Source organism: Humulus lupulus, chromosome 1 (genome assembly GCF_963169125.1).
Source record: "Humulus lupulus chromosome 1, drHumLupu1.1, whole genome shotgun sequence".
NCBI classification, from domain to species: domain Eukaryota; kingdom Viridiplantae; phylum Streptophyta; class Magnoliopsida; order Rosales; family Cannabaceae; genus Humulus; species Humulus lupulus.
In genome coordinates, this window is record NC_084793.1 from 279,529,675 (window position 1) to 279,551,447 (window position 21,773).

Consider the following 21,773-nt stretch of genomic DNA (forward strand, 5'->3'; position numbering starts at 1 on the left):
CTATCTTCTTCCTGCAATCTATAGTGGCCCCGTATCTAACTAGCCAATCCATCCCCAAAATCATATCAAAATCATCCATACCCAACTCAATCAAATCTACTGATAGTTCCCTACTATCCACCATCACTGGCAGTGCTCCAATCCATCTCCTAGAAACTACCAGGTCCCTTGTAGGTAGTAAAGTCCCAATCTCCACAGTATAATACTCACTAGGTCTACACAATCTATCAATCACTTTACTAGAAACAAATGAATGTGTAGCACCAAAATCAATCAATACAGTATATGAAGAGCCAGTACTAGAAAGCTGACCTGTCACTATCGAGGGACTAGCCTCAGCCTCTGCCTATGTCAAGGTGAACACTCGAGCTGGAGTCAAGTTTTCCGCCTTCCTTGATTCCTATATCTTCAACGCCGGGCAATCCTTTTTGAGGTGTCCAACCACCCTGCACAAGTAACAGGCCTTTGCCAAGAATTTTCTCATATGGTGCTTCCTGCATCTAGTACACTCTGGATAGCTCCTCCATGACTCACCACCTCCGTGGTGTCCACCTTGGGCACCCCAACCCCTCCTATCGGGACTAGCAGTGGTCGAGGTGTCAGGGGTCTTCCTCATCTGATCACTAGGGCCTCAGCCCCTACCAGACCCTGTAAATGGAGGCATTGCCCTTCGAACATCCCGTCTCACAGCGTTCTCCCTCTAGATCTTATTTTTTTCCTCCTCAACAGTGAAGGCCTTCTCAACCGCCTGGGCATATGTCATCTCCCTAGGTCCTAATGTGATCCTCACATCTCAGGCTATCATAGCATTAAGCCCTTGAACAAACTTGTCCTGCCTAGTTGCATCTATAGGCACTAGATATGGTGCAAACTTTGCTAGCCTGTCAAATTTTAGGGCATACTTAGTAACTTTCACACTGCCCTACACTAACCCAATGAACTTAGTCACCTTTGTTGCCTTGACGGCAACGTTGTAATATTTCTGGTAGAACAAATCTCTGAACTGATTCCAACTTAGAGTAGAAACATCTCGAGTCTGGGATACCACCTCGCACCAAATGCAGGCATCCACTCTAAGCATATAGGTGGCATAGGCCACCCTGTCATTACCTTCCACCCTCATAAAATCTAGAATGGAGGTGATCATACTCATCCACTATTCAGCCTTAAGTGGATCTGGTCCTCCCTCAAAGATTGGAGGATGTTGTCTCCTATATCTTTTATAAAGTGGCTCCCACCTGTTCCCAATCTCAGGCGGCTGTACAGCTGGTGCCACAACAGGAGGAAAATTAGCTGCAGCACTCCCTGACGGAGCCTGCTGCTTTAGAAGGTGAATCTCTTTTTCCTGGCTCTGAAGTCTGGCTTGCATATTAGCAAGCAACTGCTGCCAGTTCTCAGGGACTGTGGGAGGGTTCTGGCCCTGCTCATCATCTCTAGCCCTGGCCTTGGTACCGGCTAGTCGAATTAATCGCCTTGGATGCATAGCTATCCAAGTTTATTTGCAATCAACGACTCGGCTGGTCAGGAAATGATAACAGGTTTATACTCATTCCATGGTCCAGCACCGAAACTTAACCAACAAAACACAATCATAATGCAAACAGACATTTAAATAATTATTCACATATAGTAGCAATGCTAATAAGCATGCCTTATCATATTCACATAGTAGTCAAGGGCCAAGCCCTGTCAGTATATCTCATGCTTTCTAATAATCATGTAGATAAAACATTTAAACTTCTTTTAAACATTCAAACACATAATAACATATATGGTTACCAAACCTTGAGTCGAGCATATCTTTAGCAGTGAGTGTACATGCCCAGCCGGTCATCAGGAACCCTTAAACCTAGACGGCTCTGATACCAAGTTGTAACACCTAGGATAACCAAGATCCTTACACTGTGTGTTTAGAATAGTGCAAGACTTGTTAATCAAGTCGTTTGAACATAATTGTCTTTCTAAAGTCAAGTGACAAGTTAGGGTTAAAAGATTTTGATCGTAAAATGGTTGATTTTCATTCAAATAAGAGTTTGATACATGGGATCCCCAAAACAATGTTTACATGGTGGTTACAACCCTCAAAAGCTAATACAACTACAGCCAGCCTAAATGGATAAACCCAAATTTTGGCTCTAGTTCCTGTAATTCCCTCGGCCGTGGCGGTTGAGCAGCTTCCGATGACTCTGCCCCTAAAGCTCTCCAACTCATGGCTGGTCCAGCTTTCCCTTACCTTTACCTGCACCACGTAGCACCCGTGAGCCAAGGCTCGGGAAGAAAACCAAATTCAATAAGCATAGATAACAACAGAATATACATAGTAAACTTAAGATCAATCAGTTCAACCAACAACAAAGTACAAGCAATAGTTTAGGCAATAGTCAACATATACCTGCAAACATATAATTCAATCTTTAATACAAATATTTAGGTGTCAAAGCCCTTAGGCTGAGCCCTCTGGTTATTTAGTTGATCCCGGCTCGCTTAGGTCGAGCTGCGTTCAGTGCGCTCAACATCAACCCTGGCTCCCTTAGGCCGTATTTTCACATCACACATAACAAATATACAAGTTACAAAACACATATGTTCATTTACACGGAATCTCAATCCCATTCACAACTTGGGTCCCAAGCACGATCCTCAATCCCGAGCCTTAACAGTAACCCTAGTCACAAGCGACAATGGATAACTATCAAAATCTAATCCAATTAAATGCTTTTGGAAACAAATACTAGCCTCTAGGACCTCGAAGTCTACTAAACCGGGTAGTAAAATTTGTCCCGAGCACTTAGGTTTAAGTCTCCGAGCCTAAAAACCAAACTTGGCTATGGTTTCCTAGGCGGGTCGCGACCTGACCCTAAGGGTCGTAGCGCGCCTCAAGTCAGAGGCGCCAGCCTCTTATTCCAGGGGGAGGCGGGTCGCGACTTGCCCTCTAGGGTCGCGACGGCCCACAAGTCAGCAAGCCCCCTAAGGCCTTCTGGGGCACGCAAGCCACGACGCCCATGAACTGGGTCATAGCACGCCCCCGTGAACCCAAAAATCCCTGGGTTTCTCTACATTTTTCCCCAGCTTAATTCATCAAAAATATAACCTAGCATACACCAGAACTAGAATTCGACCACTATATCACAATAGCCTACTTAGATCACCTCAATCTCCTAAAATTCTAACCCAAAATCCTTCTAATAACCCAGAATTCATCAAAATCCCCTTTGAAACTTAGAAGCTACAAACACTTAAACTAACAGCAAAGTTCTACCATTAAGTCACAGTTGAAACCTTACCTTAAAAATGGATATGCCCCTAAGTTGCACCTCAAAAACTTTTGGCTTCAATCCTTCTGTAATGCCCCGAATTCTCTGTTGTGTTTAACGGCGTGAACAGTAGGCCGGGAGGGCCATACTTGCTTAATTATGTTATTAATTGATAAATGCATGTATATGTTGATTATATTATGATATGATGTGAAATGCATGCATGTGAGTCCATATTTCTAATTACAGGGGTGTAATGGTAATTTGGCCCGTTGAGGGTAAATTGATTATTTATACGCATGTTGGTGATATATCTTGAGACCACATTATGATGTGGGTTTGTTCGAGCCATTTGGCATGAGACGATCAAGGAATGTTAATTATCGGTTTGGTCATAACAGGCTTAAGCTCGGGGCTTGGGGCTCGGGGCTCGGGGTGAGTCTCGGGGTGTTTTAATGATTAGAGTGTTACCGGGCATTAAAGGGTAACGGGATGTGGATTATTGGTGTTTGATTATATTGAGATTAGCGGGAATTGGGAAGCGTTAATTATGATTAACGATGTAAATGGAAAGTGCCAAAATTACCCTTGAAGTGGCTTTAGAAGCTTTAAAATACCTAGGGGTATTTTAGTCTTTTGGCTTGGATATATATGATATTTGGAGGCTGTAGAATAAACAGAGTAAACCAGAGACAATTCTTCTTCTCCTTCCCGTACCTTCTCCTTCCTTCATCTTCCTTGTGAATTTTTGTGATCTTGTTGAGGATTTGAGCTTGGGAGGTAGGCCTTGATACTTTGGGAGAGTGTTCCACTATGGAAGAGAACCATAACCTGAACTTGAGGTAAGCTTTTAGCCACTAGTTTCCATGTATGCTCTGTTTTCGTTTTAAGATTTCAGCTCTAGATTTTGGTGTGGAAAGTTGGAATCAAGGGGAGTTTTTGTGATGTTTAGGTTGGGTTATGATGGGGGAGAGTTATGGGTGATGTTTGGAGGTTTAAATGGGTGTTTGGAAGAGGTTTTGAGTTGGTTTGAAGGGCTGGTTTGAGAGGGAAAACGCAGGGGAGCTTGCTGATGCGTTGCTGAATTCTGGGTAATTTAGCATAATGAGCCGCGGCCTGTCTAGGGTGTGTCGCGGCCTGAGATGGCTTCAGAGGTGGAAACGCCTCTGTCAGGAGGGTGAGCCGCGGCCCAACAGGGCAAATTTGGCCAGAATAGTGTTTTTAACATGGGGATTCAAACCTAAGGCCTCGGGGTTGAACCTACTACCCGGTTGAGTAGTGTTTGATGTCCCGGAGGTTAGGTTTTGGTTTGGAAACCTTTTATTGTTCACTTTGTTGATGGAATCCCATAATTGGTTATGACCAGGTAACCGCTAAAGGACCAAAAGGTCGATCGTTCTCAGGGTTGTTCTTTTATTCATTCTAGCTCGAACCAGAGGTAAGGAAACTGCACCCCAAGTGTGACATGCATGGATACTCGTGAGGCATGTTGGTTGTGTAATATGGACATGGATTGAATATAGAATGTTGGGCATATGTTGCTCACTTGTGCATGGTACTGACTTATTAGTCAGGTTTGGCAAAGGTGCTAGTATCAACTATGAAGCTGTGACTCATTAGTCAGGTTCGGCAGTGGTACTGGGCACTGGTCACGTTGCACTGACTCGTCAGTCAAAATTGGCAAAGGTGTTAGTATCAGCTGTGAAGCTGTGACTTATTAGTCAGGTTCGGCAGTGATACTGGACACTGGTCACATAGCGCTGACTCATTAGTCAGAACGGCCTTGGCGTGGATCACGCAAGCCAACAGAGATTAGATCTAATCGACTATTATCATTGAATGACTCAAAGAGCATTAATGCAAGACCGACCCCAAGGGTCGATGATTGAGATAAGCACTTGGAGGCTAGTGGCTTACCTAGCTGCCACTCTCCCGCTTGAATCATGTGATGTTCACTCATTTGTTTAAAAGCTTTATGCTCAGTGTGATTATAATGATAATCATTTGATAATGTTTATATAAAGTGTTATGTTTTCTTACTGGGCTTTGGCTCATGGGTGCTATGTGGTGCAGGTAAAGGGAAAGAAAAGCTCACCTAGCCTTTAGTGGAGAGCTGATGTGGTGATGTGTACATATGCGGCCGCTTGACCACCACGGCCAAGGAGTTCTCAGAGGAACTAGGGGGTTTACCCTATTTTTGCCGCTTAGGTCGGCGGGATTGTAAATTTAAAACAGTAATGACCATTTTGTACTGAGAACCACTTGTAAATGTTTTGTTTAGCTCTGCAGAGCAGTTTGTAATGAAAATCTCCATTTCCTTTTTATTGGTTTTATGCCTTAACCTGTTAATTACACTTAGAGCACGTTTTTGACCAAAGGACTCGGGTAGCGAGTCAAATTTCCGGTCCACCATTCACCGTAACTGTTCTGGGGTAGCCAGGGCGTTACACCTTCAATCTCCAAACTTCAATTCCCTAAGCCTTCTCTGCCAAAGCTTCAAAACATGAGCGGAAGTATTTTTGCATATGTTTAAAACATAAAACATAATTTTAAACTAAAGAAAATTGTTTACAAAACTAAATGCAGAAAAACATGATTTAAAATAAATAACTTCATCCTCGATCGACACGCAATCCACACATTCCATCCATCCTCAACACACAAGCCAAGCTACCAAGAATCCTTCCGCCTTCCAGATTCATTTTCCTGCATCACACTAAAAAATAAAGGAATGAGCCTAATGCCCAGCAAGGAAAAACTACTAACACCATAAACATACACATAAAATCATATCATAACATGTGAAAAAAAATATATACCATAAAGATATACTATAAGCATACCATAAACATATGACTATAAAAACATATATCATATAGGACTACAATATTAATGGCCATTAACTCATTAACATGACATGCGATAAACCATCTAGATCCCCTGTCTAATATCTGAAGTTGGTTAGATCACATGGTAGTATATGATAACCCATCTAGGTCCCCTGTCTAATATATGAGGTAGGGTAAACCATAACTCTAAACCATGAAAATGAAAAACACTAGGGCTTGCTAGCTAAGCAACTATGAAACCTAGATAACATAAAAAAAAAAAAAAAAAAAAACATAACATAAACTTATCATAACATATTATACATAAACATAACATATCATACAAACATACACGATCTATATGTAGGGGTTTTATGCCCTAATTTGTAATCTCATTTTATTATCAATAAAAGAATAGAAATCATTTTTTGACTTGGTTAATCACTTTGCTCACATGTTTTATTTTCATGATTATTTGTTTAATATAAACTTCTATTAAATCCCGAGCATATAGCTAATCTTATTTATAGTGACGTAATCACAGTGGAATATAAATATGATTATATGTTCAAAATAAGTTAGTCCTAAGATTAGTCAGTGCACCGGATTTACACTGACTTGCCAATCTACGATATGACCAACTTTCACATTACAGTGTTATGTTCTTTCCAGAACATTAGCAAAGTAGATAAGATCGGATGTATTTGTTACATCGGACTGGACTGATATTGACAGTTGATAAGATAAGTTAGCATACCGTTATTATCTATTATAGTCATATCATATAGTTGACCATAGGTCAATTCAATCTCAATTCTGGGTGGTTAGTATTCTAATTGATTGTATTATTTGAGTTCTTTGACTTGTTCGTTACCAGCTTACCCTACGGACTAGCCCATACTTACATCTTGGGAACTCGGTAGTATAAATGAGTGGGAGTGTTAATCATAGATATGAACATCTATAGCTTCTGATGAAGAAGTGAAACGATGGTTTCCTTTTAGTTTGGTTCAAGGTGTTAAATGATAGAGATCTCATTTAAGTAATAAAATTAGTTTACTGAAATATCATTTACAAGGAACTAAGTGTTTTAAGGATAAAATACAATGAGGGGTAAAACGATATTTTAGCCATATCTCATTGTAGACCGTCTATAGAGGATTGAGTGACAATTATGGTTGTAACAATGGATAATTAATAGCGTATCTATATTTATTATAGAGTGTTCTATGAATTCAAGAGTGCAATTCTGAGTCTATAGTGGAGTCACGGGGAATTAATAAGTTAGTAAATTTATTTGTTAGATTTATGATAAATTATTTGTAACGCCCTGGTTACCCCAGAACAGTTACGGTATGGTGAACCGGAAATTTGACCCATTGCCTGAGTCCTTTGGTTAAAAACGTGTTCTAAGTGTTATTAACAGGTTAAGGTGAAAACCAATAAAAAGGAAAGGATATATTTTATTGATACATAAAACTGTTCATGGGCCCACAAGAACATTTACAAGTTAATTACAACTCAAAAAGGTCATTACTGTTCCCAAAATTTCAAACCCCGCCGACCTAAGCAGCAAAAATAGGGTAAACCCCCTAGTTCCTCTGAGAACTCCTTAGCCGTGGTGGTCAAGCGGCCGCATATGTACACATCACCACCTAAGCTCTCCACTCAAGGCTGGGTGAGCTTTTCTTTCCCTTTACCTGCACCACATAGCACCCATGAGCCAAAGCCCAGCAAGAAAACATAGCATTATACGTAAACATCATCAAATGATTATCATTATAATCACACAGAGCTCATAGCTTTCAAACAGATGAGTGAATATCACTTGAGGTTCTGGTAAACCATATTGAGTGACTGACAAGCAAGTCACTATCTCAAATGGAAGAGTGGCTGCTAGGTAAGCCACTAGCCTTCAACAGCTTCTGGTAAACCATACTGAGTGACTGACAAGCAAGTCATTAATTCAAATGGAAGAGTTGCTGCTAGGTAAGCCACTAGCCTTCAAGCGCTTATAATATTCATCGAACTTGAGGTCGGTCCAGCATTAATGCTCCTTGAGTCATCCAATGCAGAAATTCGATTAGATCTAATCTTTTTTGGCTTGCGTTGAACACGCTAAGGATGTCCTGACTAATGAGTCAGCGCTATGTGACCAGTGCCCAGTACCACTGCCGAACCTGACTAATGAGTCATAGCTTCACAGTTGATACTAGCACCTTGCCAAATCTGACTAATGAGTCAGTACCATGCACAAGTGAGCAACATTTGCTAAGTATTCCATAATCAATTCATGTCCACATTTATACAACCAACATGCTTCATGAACAACCACTCATGTCACATTTGGGGTGCAGTTTTCTTACCTCTGGTTCGAGCTAGAATGAATAAAAGAACGACCCTTGAGAACGATCAACCTTTTGGTCCTTTAGCAGTTACCTGGTCATAACCAATTATGGGATTCCATCAATAAAATGAATAACAAAGGGTTCCCAAACCAAAACCTAGCCTCCGAGACATCAAACACTACTAAACCGGGTAGTAGGATCAACCCCAAGGCCTAAGGCTTGAATCCCCGAGCCAAAAAGCCATTTCTGGCCAAAAAGTCACTAAGGGTCGCGGCCCTCCTTGGCCATGCCGCGGCCCGCCCCTCAAACAGAGGCGCCTAACTTCAGCATCCTTCAAGGGCTGCGGTCCTCCCTGGCCATGCCGCGGCCCAACCTCCAGTTCAGCCAAAACCCCTGGTTTTTCTTCCCTTGCGTTTTCTCTTGGAACCAACCTTTCAAAACAAGCTTAAACACCACTCAAACCTCCAATACAACCCCTAAACTTGATCTATATCACTCCCTTAGCAAAACCCAAGATAAACCCCAACCAAAACTTCCATCAATTCCAACAATCCACCACAAAAACACAAGTTGAAAACTAACACCAAAATAGAGTATACCAGTAAACTAATGGCTAGAAACTTACCTCAAACTCAGGTTGTGATGCTCTTCAATGGTGGAACACTCTCCCAAACTCCCAAGGTCTATTTCCCAAGCTTGAGTCCTCAACAAGATCACCAAAAAAATCACAAAGAAAATGGAAGAAGGAGAAGGTACGGGAAGCTCAAGAACTTGCTCTGTTTTTTCTCATCAACTTACTGCTGAACTCAGTTTATATCTATCCTAGGGGTAAAAAGACCATTATACCCCTAGGTCATTTAAGGATTTCTAAAGGCTCCCAAGGGCATATTTGTCCTTTCCAACCTATCTCGTTAATCATAATTAACGTTCTCCAATTCCCGCTATTCTTAAAAATCCCAAACACCAATAATTCACATCCCGTTACCCTTTAATTCCCAGTAATACTCTAATCATCAAAATCACCCCGAGCCCCGAGCTCAAGCCTGTTATGACCAAACCGATAATTTATATTTAAAAATCGTCTCATGCCGAATGGCTCGAACAAACCCACATTATAATGTGGTCTCAACATATATCACCGACATGCATACAAATATATAATTTACCCCCAACGGACCAAATTACCATCACACCCCGGTAATTAGAAATATGGACTCACATGCATGCATTTCACATCATATTATAATATAATCCACATATACATGCATTTTATCAATTAATAGCATAATTAAACAAGTATGGCCCTCCCGGCCTACTATTCCCGTCACTAAACCATAACGGAGAATTCAGGGCATTACATTATTGGAGCTTGATTTCATGGGCCCATGGTCCCCATTTTACCTTGGATAAAATCATCTAGATAGTCTCAATTAATTGATTTAATCATCAATTAGAATTATCAAAGTTGACCATGTCAATTTTGGATAGTTTCACAGAGTTGTGTAATTTTGAGAAGAAAAAAGAAATTATGGCAGATTTATTAATTAAGATAAATTGGTATCTAAATTAATAAATAAGTTTAAATCAAGATTAAAATTATAAATAATTAATTTTATAAAGGATTTAAATAATTATTTAATTAATTAAATCGATAGAAAATAATACAGGCCTTGATTTTAAGTCCAATGAGCTTATAATCAAATGGGAAATTTCATGGGTCTAAAGCCCATGATAATTTCGACCTAGGGCTTTAAAATGGCTATTATTTTATTGAATTTTATAATTAAATTAAATGGCCTAATTGAGTCTATAAAAGGAGTGCTTAGAGAGAAGTCAAAAGATAAGTCACAAGTCAGATTTTCTGATAGTTTTAGATTCTCTCTAAACACAAGTCATTTTCTAAGCCTCTTTGTTATTTTCTCTTCTTCTCTCTATATCTATCTCATGTGTTGAGAATGACCCACACTAGTCTAGGTGATTCTAAGGATACATTGGAAGGCTGTGAAGAAAATAGAAGATCGGTTCAGTTTCTTGATAATACTCTGGACAGAGAGGATACAAGAGTTAGAGAAACTGAAGGAATGACTCTTTCATTCCGCTGCGTATACTGTAAGTATTCTATTATTTGTTTCTCTTTGAATTCAATTTTAGAAACATGTTTTAGGCTATCTCGTATTAATTTGTTTAATATTAGATATACATGAAAATAAATAAAGATTTTGTATAAGCTAATCTAACACTATCCTATTTTCCTTACCAACACCGGGATATTTGAGAACAAAGACGGGATTTGGAACACTCCTAAAACCAACAATACAAATGGTGAGTATTTCTAAAGAATAAAGAATGAAAAGACTAGAACTAAACCACCAAGAGAAAACTTACCGAAAAGACACCTTAAGTTCAAAGAATTTAAAAGCCTAACCACAAAACCATAACAAAAGTTAGAACCTGAATGAAAACTAAAGAAACTAAGGAATCAAACAGGATTGAACTTCATAATAAGGGTACCTTTGTTGACCTTATAGATTGGCCTAACTCCAATACCGAAATACTCTAAACCTCACTTCTCAAAGTGTTTTATAAAGCTTAAGAATGGCAAAGCTTTTCCCCAACTCAAGTGTTTATCACTCTTAAGGTCTCACTAGCACCTTGGAGTCTGATCACAGCTGAAGAGTAAGTGAAAGGGCTGTGTTCTAAGTCCTATTTATAGAGTTCTAGGAATAAATATCTTCTTTTTGGCTTTGAATAAAAATAATGAATTTAATTGAAAATATTTGAATAATTTTCAGTCAAAGGCTTAGGACTTGGTCAAATTGTTCAGATGGATGTTTAAGGAGTCAAAGCTTGATTTTTAAAATTAAAAACAAAAATAATAAAAAAAAATAGAATCCTAACTTCTAACTCCCTAAATCTCGTAACTCTAAACTTACTTGCAGTAAAATCAATATAACTAGAGCTGTAGTTCTATGATTTAGATCATCTTTATACTATTAGAAAGCTAATTCAATTATCTACAACTTTCTATAAATACTATTTTTCGAAATTCATAATATAACTAGGTCAAAATAGGTCAGAAATTACAGTACCCTAAAGTTACGGTAAAATCTATTTAATTATCTAAATAACAATTTAATCCACAAATAAACAAGATTGTGACAAATGTCTTGCTCCTAATGGTCTTAGAAGATTCTAGAGCTTTCTTGAACTTTCTTTTATTTAAACTATAATTAAATCCTTAAATAAACATGCACACGACAAGTGTCATGATCTTATTAATTCTATCTAAACCTTAGGTTATAATAAATAATACACCTAGGACCAGCAATATTAATCAAATCTTATGTTATAATTAATATTCTTAAACTATAGGTTAAACTTATAAAACCCATAACTGTTGCTATGAGTTTCCAACTAAGTCCCATCTTGAACCAAAATCCACAGAATCTAACATACTACAAACTAATACTAGATATTGCTACTACTACTACTATCTAACTAGCTAAGTAAAATTCTAGGACTCTACAATTGTACACATTCCATGCTTAGAACTAAAATATTATGTTTTGCCCTATAAAAAACGTTATTTGATTTTTTTCATTAAGTTGATTCACATTAAATACTTTGAAATTATATTTTTGAAAAGTGAAGAAAAATCCTATATTTTTTAGAAATAATTTGTGCTTAAATTATAATTCTATTTTGAAAATGATAGTTTGATTTATTTTAACTATCAATAAAACTTGTAAATCAATATACTAATAGATATTATTAAACTTACATTTTGTGGATTCTAGTACTTAATAATCTTTCTCTTACAACTTGTTTACAAATCATAACTTGTTTACTTTTCTTGTCTTAAATATCTTTATTTTCTATCTTTTATTTTATTTTCTTGACACAAAATCTTTGTAACAACGCCCTAAACTATTTACTTTGTAAAACGTCGCTTAGTCCATATTTATTAGAAAAATACTATTTTAGAGAAAAGGTTCACTGGGGTCTTGTCAAAACATGCAATTTGGGTCCAATAGTTTAAAATAAAAATATAATGTCTTTATGTAATCTTGGAAATAAAACAAAAATATAAGCCCCACTGTGACGTAATGAAAACATAAACCATAACGTAAAAGTTCATAAACTTTATTGTCACATCATGAGGTAACCAACAAAAGCGTAAACCAGTAAAACTTCCTTTATGAGGTAAACATGAACTCTGATCCTTTAATAACCTTGGCGTGGCCCTATGAGTTACTTCATATCCTTAGCAACTCATTTGTTGTGTCACACTCATCACACTAACAACCTACTGCTTTTCATATAACATACAAGTAGATACACAACAAATCATATCATAATATAGAAGCTCATACTTTTCATAACACATTAGCTTACCATAACTCATACATTTTGTAACGCAATAGCTTACCATAGTTCATACTTTTCATAATACAACACCTCTTGCAACATATTAGTTCATATTTTTCATAACATAAGTCATAGAAAATTCTAGCCAACTTCCTTACCTCAAGTCAAAGAAAAAATAAAGTGCGGGGTACTTGACAACGAGCCTAGAATCACAATCAAACATTCGTCTTAAAATCATGTAAGATTACACATGCCCAACACACATACCTCACGTGTGCATGGGCCATGCACACGTAGCACATGTTGCACCACATTATAAAAATTCAACAATTTCACATAAAATCATAAAAGAATAATCTTAAGTCTACTAGTGAATTCTTAATGTTTGCAAAACAAGAATCGTGCACTTAATCAAATAGCGTACGTGAGACGGTTCTTAAAACTTGCTTTGAAGTTGATAATATTTATTCATTTATTTCCTTGTCAATTTCACAAAAAATTAGCAAGCATAAAATAGATAGCCAATTGATTATTACTACTTTATTCTTTTAAATCATACATTTGTTATCCATAAATTTTATTACAAAAATTTAATTTACAAAAATATTTCTTTAGCTCAATAATCTCATTTATTATTTAATTACAATTAAAATGTGACAAAATTGTATAGCTGTTTAAAATAATTAATTTGGCGTAATTTGTTAATTTCATAAAAGTTCTCTTTTAACTTGGCAAATAAAATAAATAATACCAATAAAATGTGACATATTTAATTTCCTTTAGAAAAATAACATTTCTAGATCACAGAATTTATATTACTTTGTGATTATCTAAAATTGGTATAATGATTAATATTACTCACATTTCATTGATTAAATTCAATTGTCATTTTAAAAATTAAATTTCCTTAATTATTTTGTCAATAAAAACTCCATAAATATGTGTGAGAAAAATACCCATTAAAGTATGGAAAAATCACATTTATCATGTAAAAATATAAGGGCATAAATTACTAAGACATATATTTGATATCCTTTAATTAAAAGAGATTTTTTTTTCTTCATGAAACTAAATAAAAATCAGCAAGCATGTCATCACATTAATTTTTAAGGCATGAATTTTCAAAGATAATTTTACTATCCTTAAAAAAAACAATTTTTCATAATACTAAACAAAATTTCAGCAAGCAATATATATTCATAACTCACAATTTTTCCATTAAACTAATTTAACAATTAATCTAGTATGCTTGTATACCTTCATGGATTTAACAACATCATTAGCACGCAACACTAACAACACCAAAATCAAACTATTATAGACCATATAACACACCCAATATCGAATTTCTATCTAGCATAACACGTAAAAGATTACAAATTTGACATGCTCATAATCAATAGTGAAATTCTATTTTTTAAGATTACCAACTTAATTATTCAATTTAAATAATTAATTACTGAACTGTTACAGAAATGTTTAAACAGACATAGAGATTGTTTGAATAGAAACTAGATATGTTTAAACAGTTTATCACTAGAAGATAAAAATGAACATAAGATAAAGAACACACGAAATTATACGTGGTATCAGCAATCTTTGCATATTGCTACCAGTCCACGGGGCCACGCCCAGAGAATGAAATTTATTAGAAGAATATCTAAACGATTACAAAACCAAATTGGCTTATACAAATAAAGACTCCCTCTTGAATTTGTCGCAACCGTTGCAATCTAAACTCCTAATCAAATTTCTGAAGTGCTAAGATCTTGAACTCCCTTCAAATCATAACACTTGCACTTTTCCTCCTGAAAAGTGACTCACGAACAAGACTTCTCCCGAAGCTTGATGAACAATGTCCAAGTGTGTTCTACCTGCACAATTAGCACAAAGAAAATAATACTGAAGTACACTGTAATAAACCACTAAGAACTTGCTGGACTGAAGTTCTTCACATAATAAAAAGTCTCTAAAACTTGAAAATATTTGGAAAATAATACTCCAAGAGAGATGATCAAAAACCAAGGACCTAAGGATGATTATATACCCTTTAGAATCCCTTTAGGTCTTGGAAAACAAATTAGAAACCAATCAGCCAATAAATGAAAAATCTTCCCAAACAGGAAAGTCAGACTCTGTTCAAACAGACTGGCAATCCGTTCAAACAGATTCATTGAACCTAGACAGTTTTTAAACCCAGTTTCCTTAACTAAATAAGGAAACAATATATACATTATCTCTGGAAGCTGTACACGGTTTCTGGACAACCAAATCAGATCAAGAAATAAATATCAATAATTTCCATATATACAAAAGTTAAGACAAGATAATATTTTATAGGAAATTATATATTTATTCTATTAACATATATAGAATAATCTGATTTTAGAAAATATTTCACAACAAAATAGGAAACTACCCATTTCGAAAAATCTTCTTTAATTAATTTTGTCAAATATGCCAATAAAGGATTTTACAATCTCCCCCTTTGGCAATTTGATAGACAAAATTAATTCAAAAAACCTGCAACACAAATGTTAGTTACAAGTAAAGAGAAAAGACTCCCCCTGCAAACATGCATTAACTTATAACAAACATAAAAAGAAACTAGACTTAACTCCCCCTCAAAATAAGAAGGTCCAGAGTTAAACAAAACTACAAACAAAGCAGGTTTATGGAGGTATCTACTCTCCTCCTTTGTGTCTGTCAAAGAAGCCAAAGAAACATAAAACAAAAACAAAAGAAAATATCAATGTTCTTAGGACAAAAGACATAAAAAAAAAGAGTAAAACTAAACGACTGGATCCTTGGACAAAGTTTGAACAACATCCAACACAGAATGTTGCAGTCCTTCAATCGACATCACTCGACCAGCCAAAGAATCAACAGAGGCTCGACCGCCACGACCGAGGGATTGACAGGGACTAGAGCCAAAACTGTATTTTTGCCACTTAGGTTGGCTTCAATTGTATTTGTTTTCAAGGGTTGTAATTGCCTTGTAAACACCATTTTTGGGATCCCGTGTACAAACTCTTACTTTTAATGGAAAAACAACTATTTATGATCAAAACTTTTTAACCCTAATCCGTTAATTGACCTTAGTAACACGTTTATGTCCAAACGACTTGATTAGTAAGTCTTGCACTATTTTAAATACACAGGGTAATGGTCTTGGCTATCCAGGGCGTTACACATACCTCCTTGGGCTACCTGGTTGTAACGCCCTACTACCTTAGAGTCGTTACTAGGTGAGTTTATAAAGTGCAATTAACTCGCCAAGCAAGGTTTTTAGAACAAAAGTGTGATTGAACAGGAAGTCAAGGCTGTAATCTTTAAAAGTACTCAATTTCATTAAAATTCAAGAGTTTAACATTCGGGATCCCAAAACGAGGTTTGTAAAATATTTACAATTCAAAATAGGTTTACAGATGACTAATTATCAAAAACATAGTTTAATACAGCCATTTCTCAAAATGCCCCCAACTAAAGCAGTCGGGCAGGGCAAACATGTATGTGCCGCCCCCACGCTCTCCATACTCATGGCTGGTTGACTTTTTCCTTGCCTTTACCTGCAACACAGAGCATCCGTGAGCAGAAGCCCAGCAAGAAAACTCATACAGCACATAACATATGCATATCATACAATCACTATAGTAGATAACTCATAGTTAATCAAACAGCCCATAAGATTTAAATACATATACGGCCATGCCGTCCCAGAAGCGTTACCAAAGCCTGGGATCTCGGTCTACACCGTAAGGATATCCCATGTATCCATTGGGGTCTCACCCTAACCACAAGCACCCCATGTGCTAAGTGATATTCCCGGCCCCACTGCCGTTCTCAGCCTTCGCCGTTCTCGGCCCTTCACCGTTCCCGGCTCCTTTGCCGTTCATTCTGCTTTAACCACATATAGCATTCTCAAACAACAATCAAACATATAATAATTCATTTAAAGCTATATCCTAGCAATAATACAATCTAGGGTCGTGCCCTGCAACAACACTATGGGCCCATGCCCTGCTTTACGGGTGTTACAGTTTTCTTACCTGTATCCCGAGCTTTCCGATGCACCAAGTTCACAAACACGGTCCTCTATCACGAGCCTCTCCGAAATCCTAGTCACAACACATAAAACACTTTTAATACTAACCAATCCAAAAACCACTTCCCGGGACCAATCCCGTACTCTCGGGACCTCTAATTTCCTAGAACAATGTATTGGAACCATCCCCCGAGCCCCCGGGCAAAAGCCCTAAAAATGAAAAATTACACTGTCAAAATTTTCTTAGGGCCGCGGCACTCCCATCAAGGGCCTAGGCGCCCAGAAACTTTTCCTGATCCTGATGCAAGCCTGCGTCGCGGCACCAAAGAACAGGGCCACGGCGCCCCTACGCGAACCCAGATTTCTGGGTTTTCCCCTGCATTTTTCCCGAGCCAAAACAACTCCAATTAAACCCAAACAAGTACCTAAGCCCCAAAATCAATTTAAAACCCCAAATGAACCCTTTAACAATCTATAAACATCAAAAACAAACTCAATTGCACAATCACACTCAAAATCCACTCTTGAGTTTCAAATTTCAGAAACTCAAACCATGGCTTCTAAGACCTAAACCAGAGCTTGAAAAATATAATCCATGCCTATAAAATCTCAAATCATACCAGATACAAAATTCAAACATGATAAAACCCCTTACCTCAATCAAGAATTTAGCTTGAATTCACCTCAATCCCAACTTCAAGCCACTCCCCCCTTGATTATCCAAATTGAACCTTCCAAGCCAAACCAGCCATATTTCCTTTAAATTCAACACTTAATCTCTGAAAATCAAACTTAAATTTAAACAACAACAGTGCACAACTATTACCTCTGAATAATCCCAGTTAAGCTTGATTTTGGTTTCCTCAAACCCCTTGTTTCTCCTCCTAGGTCTCAAATTCAACTTTCTCCTTTTTCTTCTCTTTTCTTCTAGCTTCCACTTCCAAATTCCAGCATAAACCATCTATAATCAAGTGTAATAGGTAATTCCCCTTTCCTTCAGCTGAAGTTATCTATCCTTGCCTAATGACCACTCTACCCTTCCATAGAATTCTTTCCTAACTAAACCTCAAGGGCACTTTTGTCAACTCACCTCTATTGCAATTCTACCATTTTCCTATCACAGCTTGTTACTCTCAGCAGTTACTAATGGTCACTCAAGTTACTCAATTACCAATTACCATTAACCACTAATTCTCAACTCAACTTACGAAATTCCCCAAAGTACCCCTAGGCTCCTCCCGAGCCGGGTATAAAATCTCGTTGTGACTTTTAAGTTAACTAGCTCTCTAGGACCGTCTCGGCACGTGCATCACATTAATATCACCACACTCACGTGGTACAAATCACATAATACAATTATCACATTTATGCCCTCAGCGGGCTAAAATTACCAATTTACCCCTATCATGCAAACGGGGTCCACATGCATATCTATACCACCTAAACACGCATTCTAACCACATACTCATTTAAATTCATATATTATCATGTTAATTCACTTATTGCCCTCCAGGCACGCTAATCAAGGTCCTAAACCTTATTAGCAACTTGGGGTGTTACACTGGTCACCTCAAACTTGGGTCAACCCGCCTTGCCCATTTCCCACTATAGGCTGGCAGATTCGTCCATAGTCTGCAAAAGGGGTTATTGGACCTCAACCCCCCAGGCCCACTACACAGCAGCAGCCTCAAGTGTGAACTATGCACCTACGGACATTGATGCGGCTATGCACACTTTCTCACTCCATCAACTAGATGAAAATTGGTACATGGATATCGGTGCCACCTTTCACATGACTACAAATCAAGGTACTATCTCGTCTTATTTTAATTTAAGCAAAAATAATGGTATTATTGTTGGTAATGACCATAAAATTCTGATTCTTGGTTATGGAAGTGCCTCACTAACCCAAACAAATCCACCTCTACGCCTTAAAAATGTGTTGCATGCACCTAAACTTATCAAAAATCTCATCTTAGTCCGCAAATCTACTAATGATGATATGGTGTCTGTTGAATTTGATCCATTTGTGTTAATGTGAAGGATTTACAGACGGGGAAGCAACTAATGAGATGTGATAGCTCGGGCGATCTCTATCCTTTTACCAAACTTCGGGCCCCACCACCTTCAGCTTTACCATCTGCTTTTCCTGTTATTTCTTCTAATTTCTAGCATTCTCGTTTAGGGCACCCGAGAAATGTCGTTTTAAATTCTCTTCGTAGTAGCAATTTTACTAAATATAATAAGGCCCGAAGCTCTTTTTATGAATCTTGTCCTCTTGGAAAACACATTAAGTTTCCATTTAATGACTCTCGCTCTTTTACTATTATGCCATTTGATATAATTCACAGTGACTTATGGACATGCCCTATATTAAGTTCATCCGGCCATCGTTACTATGCTATTTTCCTTGATAATTATAGCAATTTCTTGTGGCCTTTTCCTATCTCTAGAAAATCACAATTTTATTCCATTTTTTTTATCATTTAGAGCATTTATCAAAACTCAATTCGAAAGGGAAATTAAACAATTTCAATGTGATAATGGTCGTGAGTATGAAAATGGTCCATTTAGGAAATTTTTTGAATTAAATGATATGTATTTTTGCTTCTCATGTCCTCATACCTCTCCTCAAAATGGTAAAGCCGAATGAAAAATAAAAACTATCAATAACGTATCTCGTACATTACTTGCTCATACTTCCATGCCACCCTCCTTTTGGCATTATGCTCTCGCAATGGAAACTTACCTCCTAAATATTCTCCCTTCAAAGACACTAAGCTACAACTCCTCAGCTCAAATTCTTTATCGAAAAACTCCAGATTATACCCATCTTCAAGTTTTTGGATGTTTTTGTTACCCTTTATTCCCTTCCACCACAATCAATAAATTACTCCATGTGTATTCTTGGGCTATCCGTCAAACCATCAGGGTTATAAATGCTATGATATTTTGAACAGGAAAATTATTATTTCCTGACATGTAATTTTTTATGAATATCAATTTTCTTTTTCATCTCCTATGAATTTTTAGATGATGGGTTGCATTCCCAATTCCTTCATAAATTGCATGCCCCTGCCACTTCCCCTGCTGAGCCTCCTTCTCCTTCAGACCACTCACCCACGCAAACATCCCCATTCCTCCCCAGCCCACGTTGCAACACAGTCCACTCCCCACCAACCTTCATCGCCACCCAGAACATTAACCCCTACCACGCCAACCACAAACACCAACCCAGCTTATATTCCTCCTCGTAAAAGAGTTGGGCTAGCTTCTTCTTCCCATCCTCAACCTAGACCAATTTCCACTACATCCATTCGACCTCCCCCTCGAACCCACCGAATGGAAACTAGAAATCAGCATGGTATACACAAAGCCCAACCGTAAATACCATAACTTAAATGCCACCATGACCACTACCTTTGTCTCTCCTATACCCTGCAACCCCGTGAGTGCACTTAATGACCTGAATTGGAAATTGGCCGTGCAGGATGAATATGATGCTCTAATTAAAAATTAGACGTGGGAATTAGTGCCTCGTCCATCTGATGTTAATGTTATTCGTTCAATGTGGATTTTTAGACATGAAAAGAAATCTGATGGCACTTTTGAGAGGCATAAAGCCCGTCTTCTAGGTGATGACATGTCTAAAAAAGTTGGAGTTGTCTGTGACAAGACTTTTAGCTTGGTTGTTAAACCGACCACTATTCGTACTGTTTTGAGCATTACATTATCGAAATCTTGGGCCATTCATCAGTTAGATGTTAAAAATGCATTTCTTCATGGTAATCTAAATGAAAATGTTTATATGCATCAACCTTTGGGTTTCAAGGATGCAACTCATCTTGACTATGTCTGCTTGTTGAAGAAATCTATGGTCTTAAGCAAGCCCCTCGAGCTTGGTATCAACGGCTTGCAGATTATGTGGCCACTATTGGTTTTTCTCAAAGTACGTCTGATCATTCATTGTTCATCTACAAAAATGGGTTTGACATTGCTTGTATTTTATTATATGCTGATGATATAATTCTCACGGCCTCCTCCGATGCTCTTCAATTATCTATCATGTCTCTTCTCAATTACGAGTTCGCAATGAAGGATTTGGGACAGTTGAGTTATTTTCTGGGTATTGCAGTAACTCAAACTACACATGGAATTTTTCTTTCACAGACAAAATATGCAGAAGAAATACTTGAAATAGCAGGTATGAAAGGTTGCAAGCCATGTCCCACTCCTGTTGACACGAAGGGGAAATTCAGTGTTTCTGCTGGCAAGCCTTATGAGGACCCAACAAAATATCGTCGTCTAGCAGGTGCTTTGCAATATCTTACTTTTACCAGGCCAGATATCTCATATGCAGTTCAACAGGTATGCTTACATATGCATGATCCGAAAGTCGAGCACATGGATGCTCTCAAGCGTTTCCTTCGCTATGTTCACGGAATGATTAATTATGGTTTGCATCTGTATAAGTCTAAACTTGACTCCCTCCTTTCTTATACGGATGATGATTGGGGTGGATGTCCTGATACTCGTCGCTCCACCTCTAGTTGTTGTCTATTCATCGGTGACAACCTGATTTCATGGTCCTCTAAACGGCAACCCACATTGTCTAAGTCAAGTGCTGAAGCTGAATATTGAGGGGTTGCTAATGTTGTCTCTAAATCTTGCTGGATCCGAAATTTACTCCTGGAACTTCATTGTCCGATCCACAAGGTAACACTAATTTACTGAGATAATGTGAGTGCGATATACCTATCGGGCAATCCAATACAACATCAACGCACTAAACATATTAAGATGGACATTCACTTTTGTAACGTCCTCCTAATTCGGGACTGTTACAACGTGTACTTTATGTAACGCCCTACTTCCTTAGAGCCGTTACTAAGTGAGTTTAAAAATGTGCATTCAACTCGTTAATCGAGGT

General features: G+C 37.6%; 1 protein-coding gene across 1 annotated transcript; it reads left to right on the forward strand.

Moving 5' to 3' along the window:
• The first annotated feature begins 20,411 nt into the window (after window positions 1-20,411).
• Window positions 20,412-21,484, forward strand: LOC133777889 (uncharacterized mitochondrial protein AtMg00810-like). The gene is made up of 2 exons (XM_062217647.1): window positions 20,412-20,628; window positions 20,712-21,484. Exons 1-2 carry the CDS (start codon window positions 20,412-20,414, stop codon window positions 21,482-21,484), a joined length of 990 nt encoding a protein of 329 aa, XP_062073631.1.
• The last annotated feature ends 289 nt before the right edge of the window (window positions 21,485-21,773 follow it).

Excerpts from the sequence above, each read along its gene's own strand:
- LOC133777889 (XM_062217647.1), top strand. The coding sequence starts at position 20,412 with ATGTGGATTTTTAGACATGAAAAGAAATCTGATGGCACTTTTGAGAGG. Across the intron at positions 20,629-20,711 it reads TAAAAATGCATTTCTTCATG|AAATCTATGGTCTTAAGCAA; the intron begins GTAATCTAAATG and ends TGCTTGTTGAAG.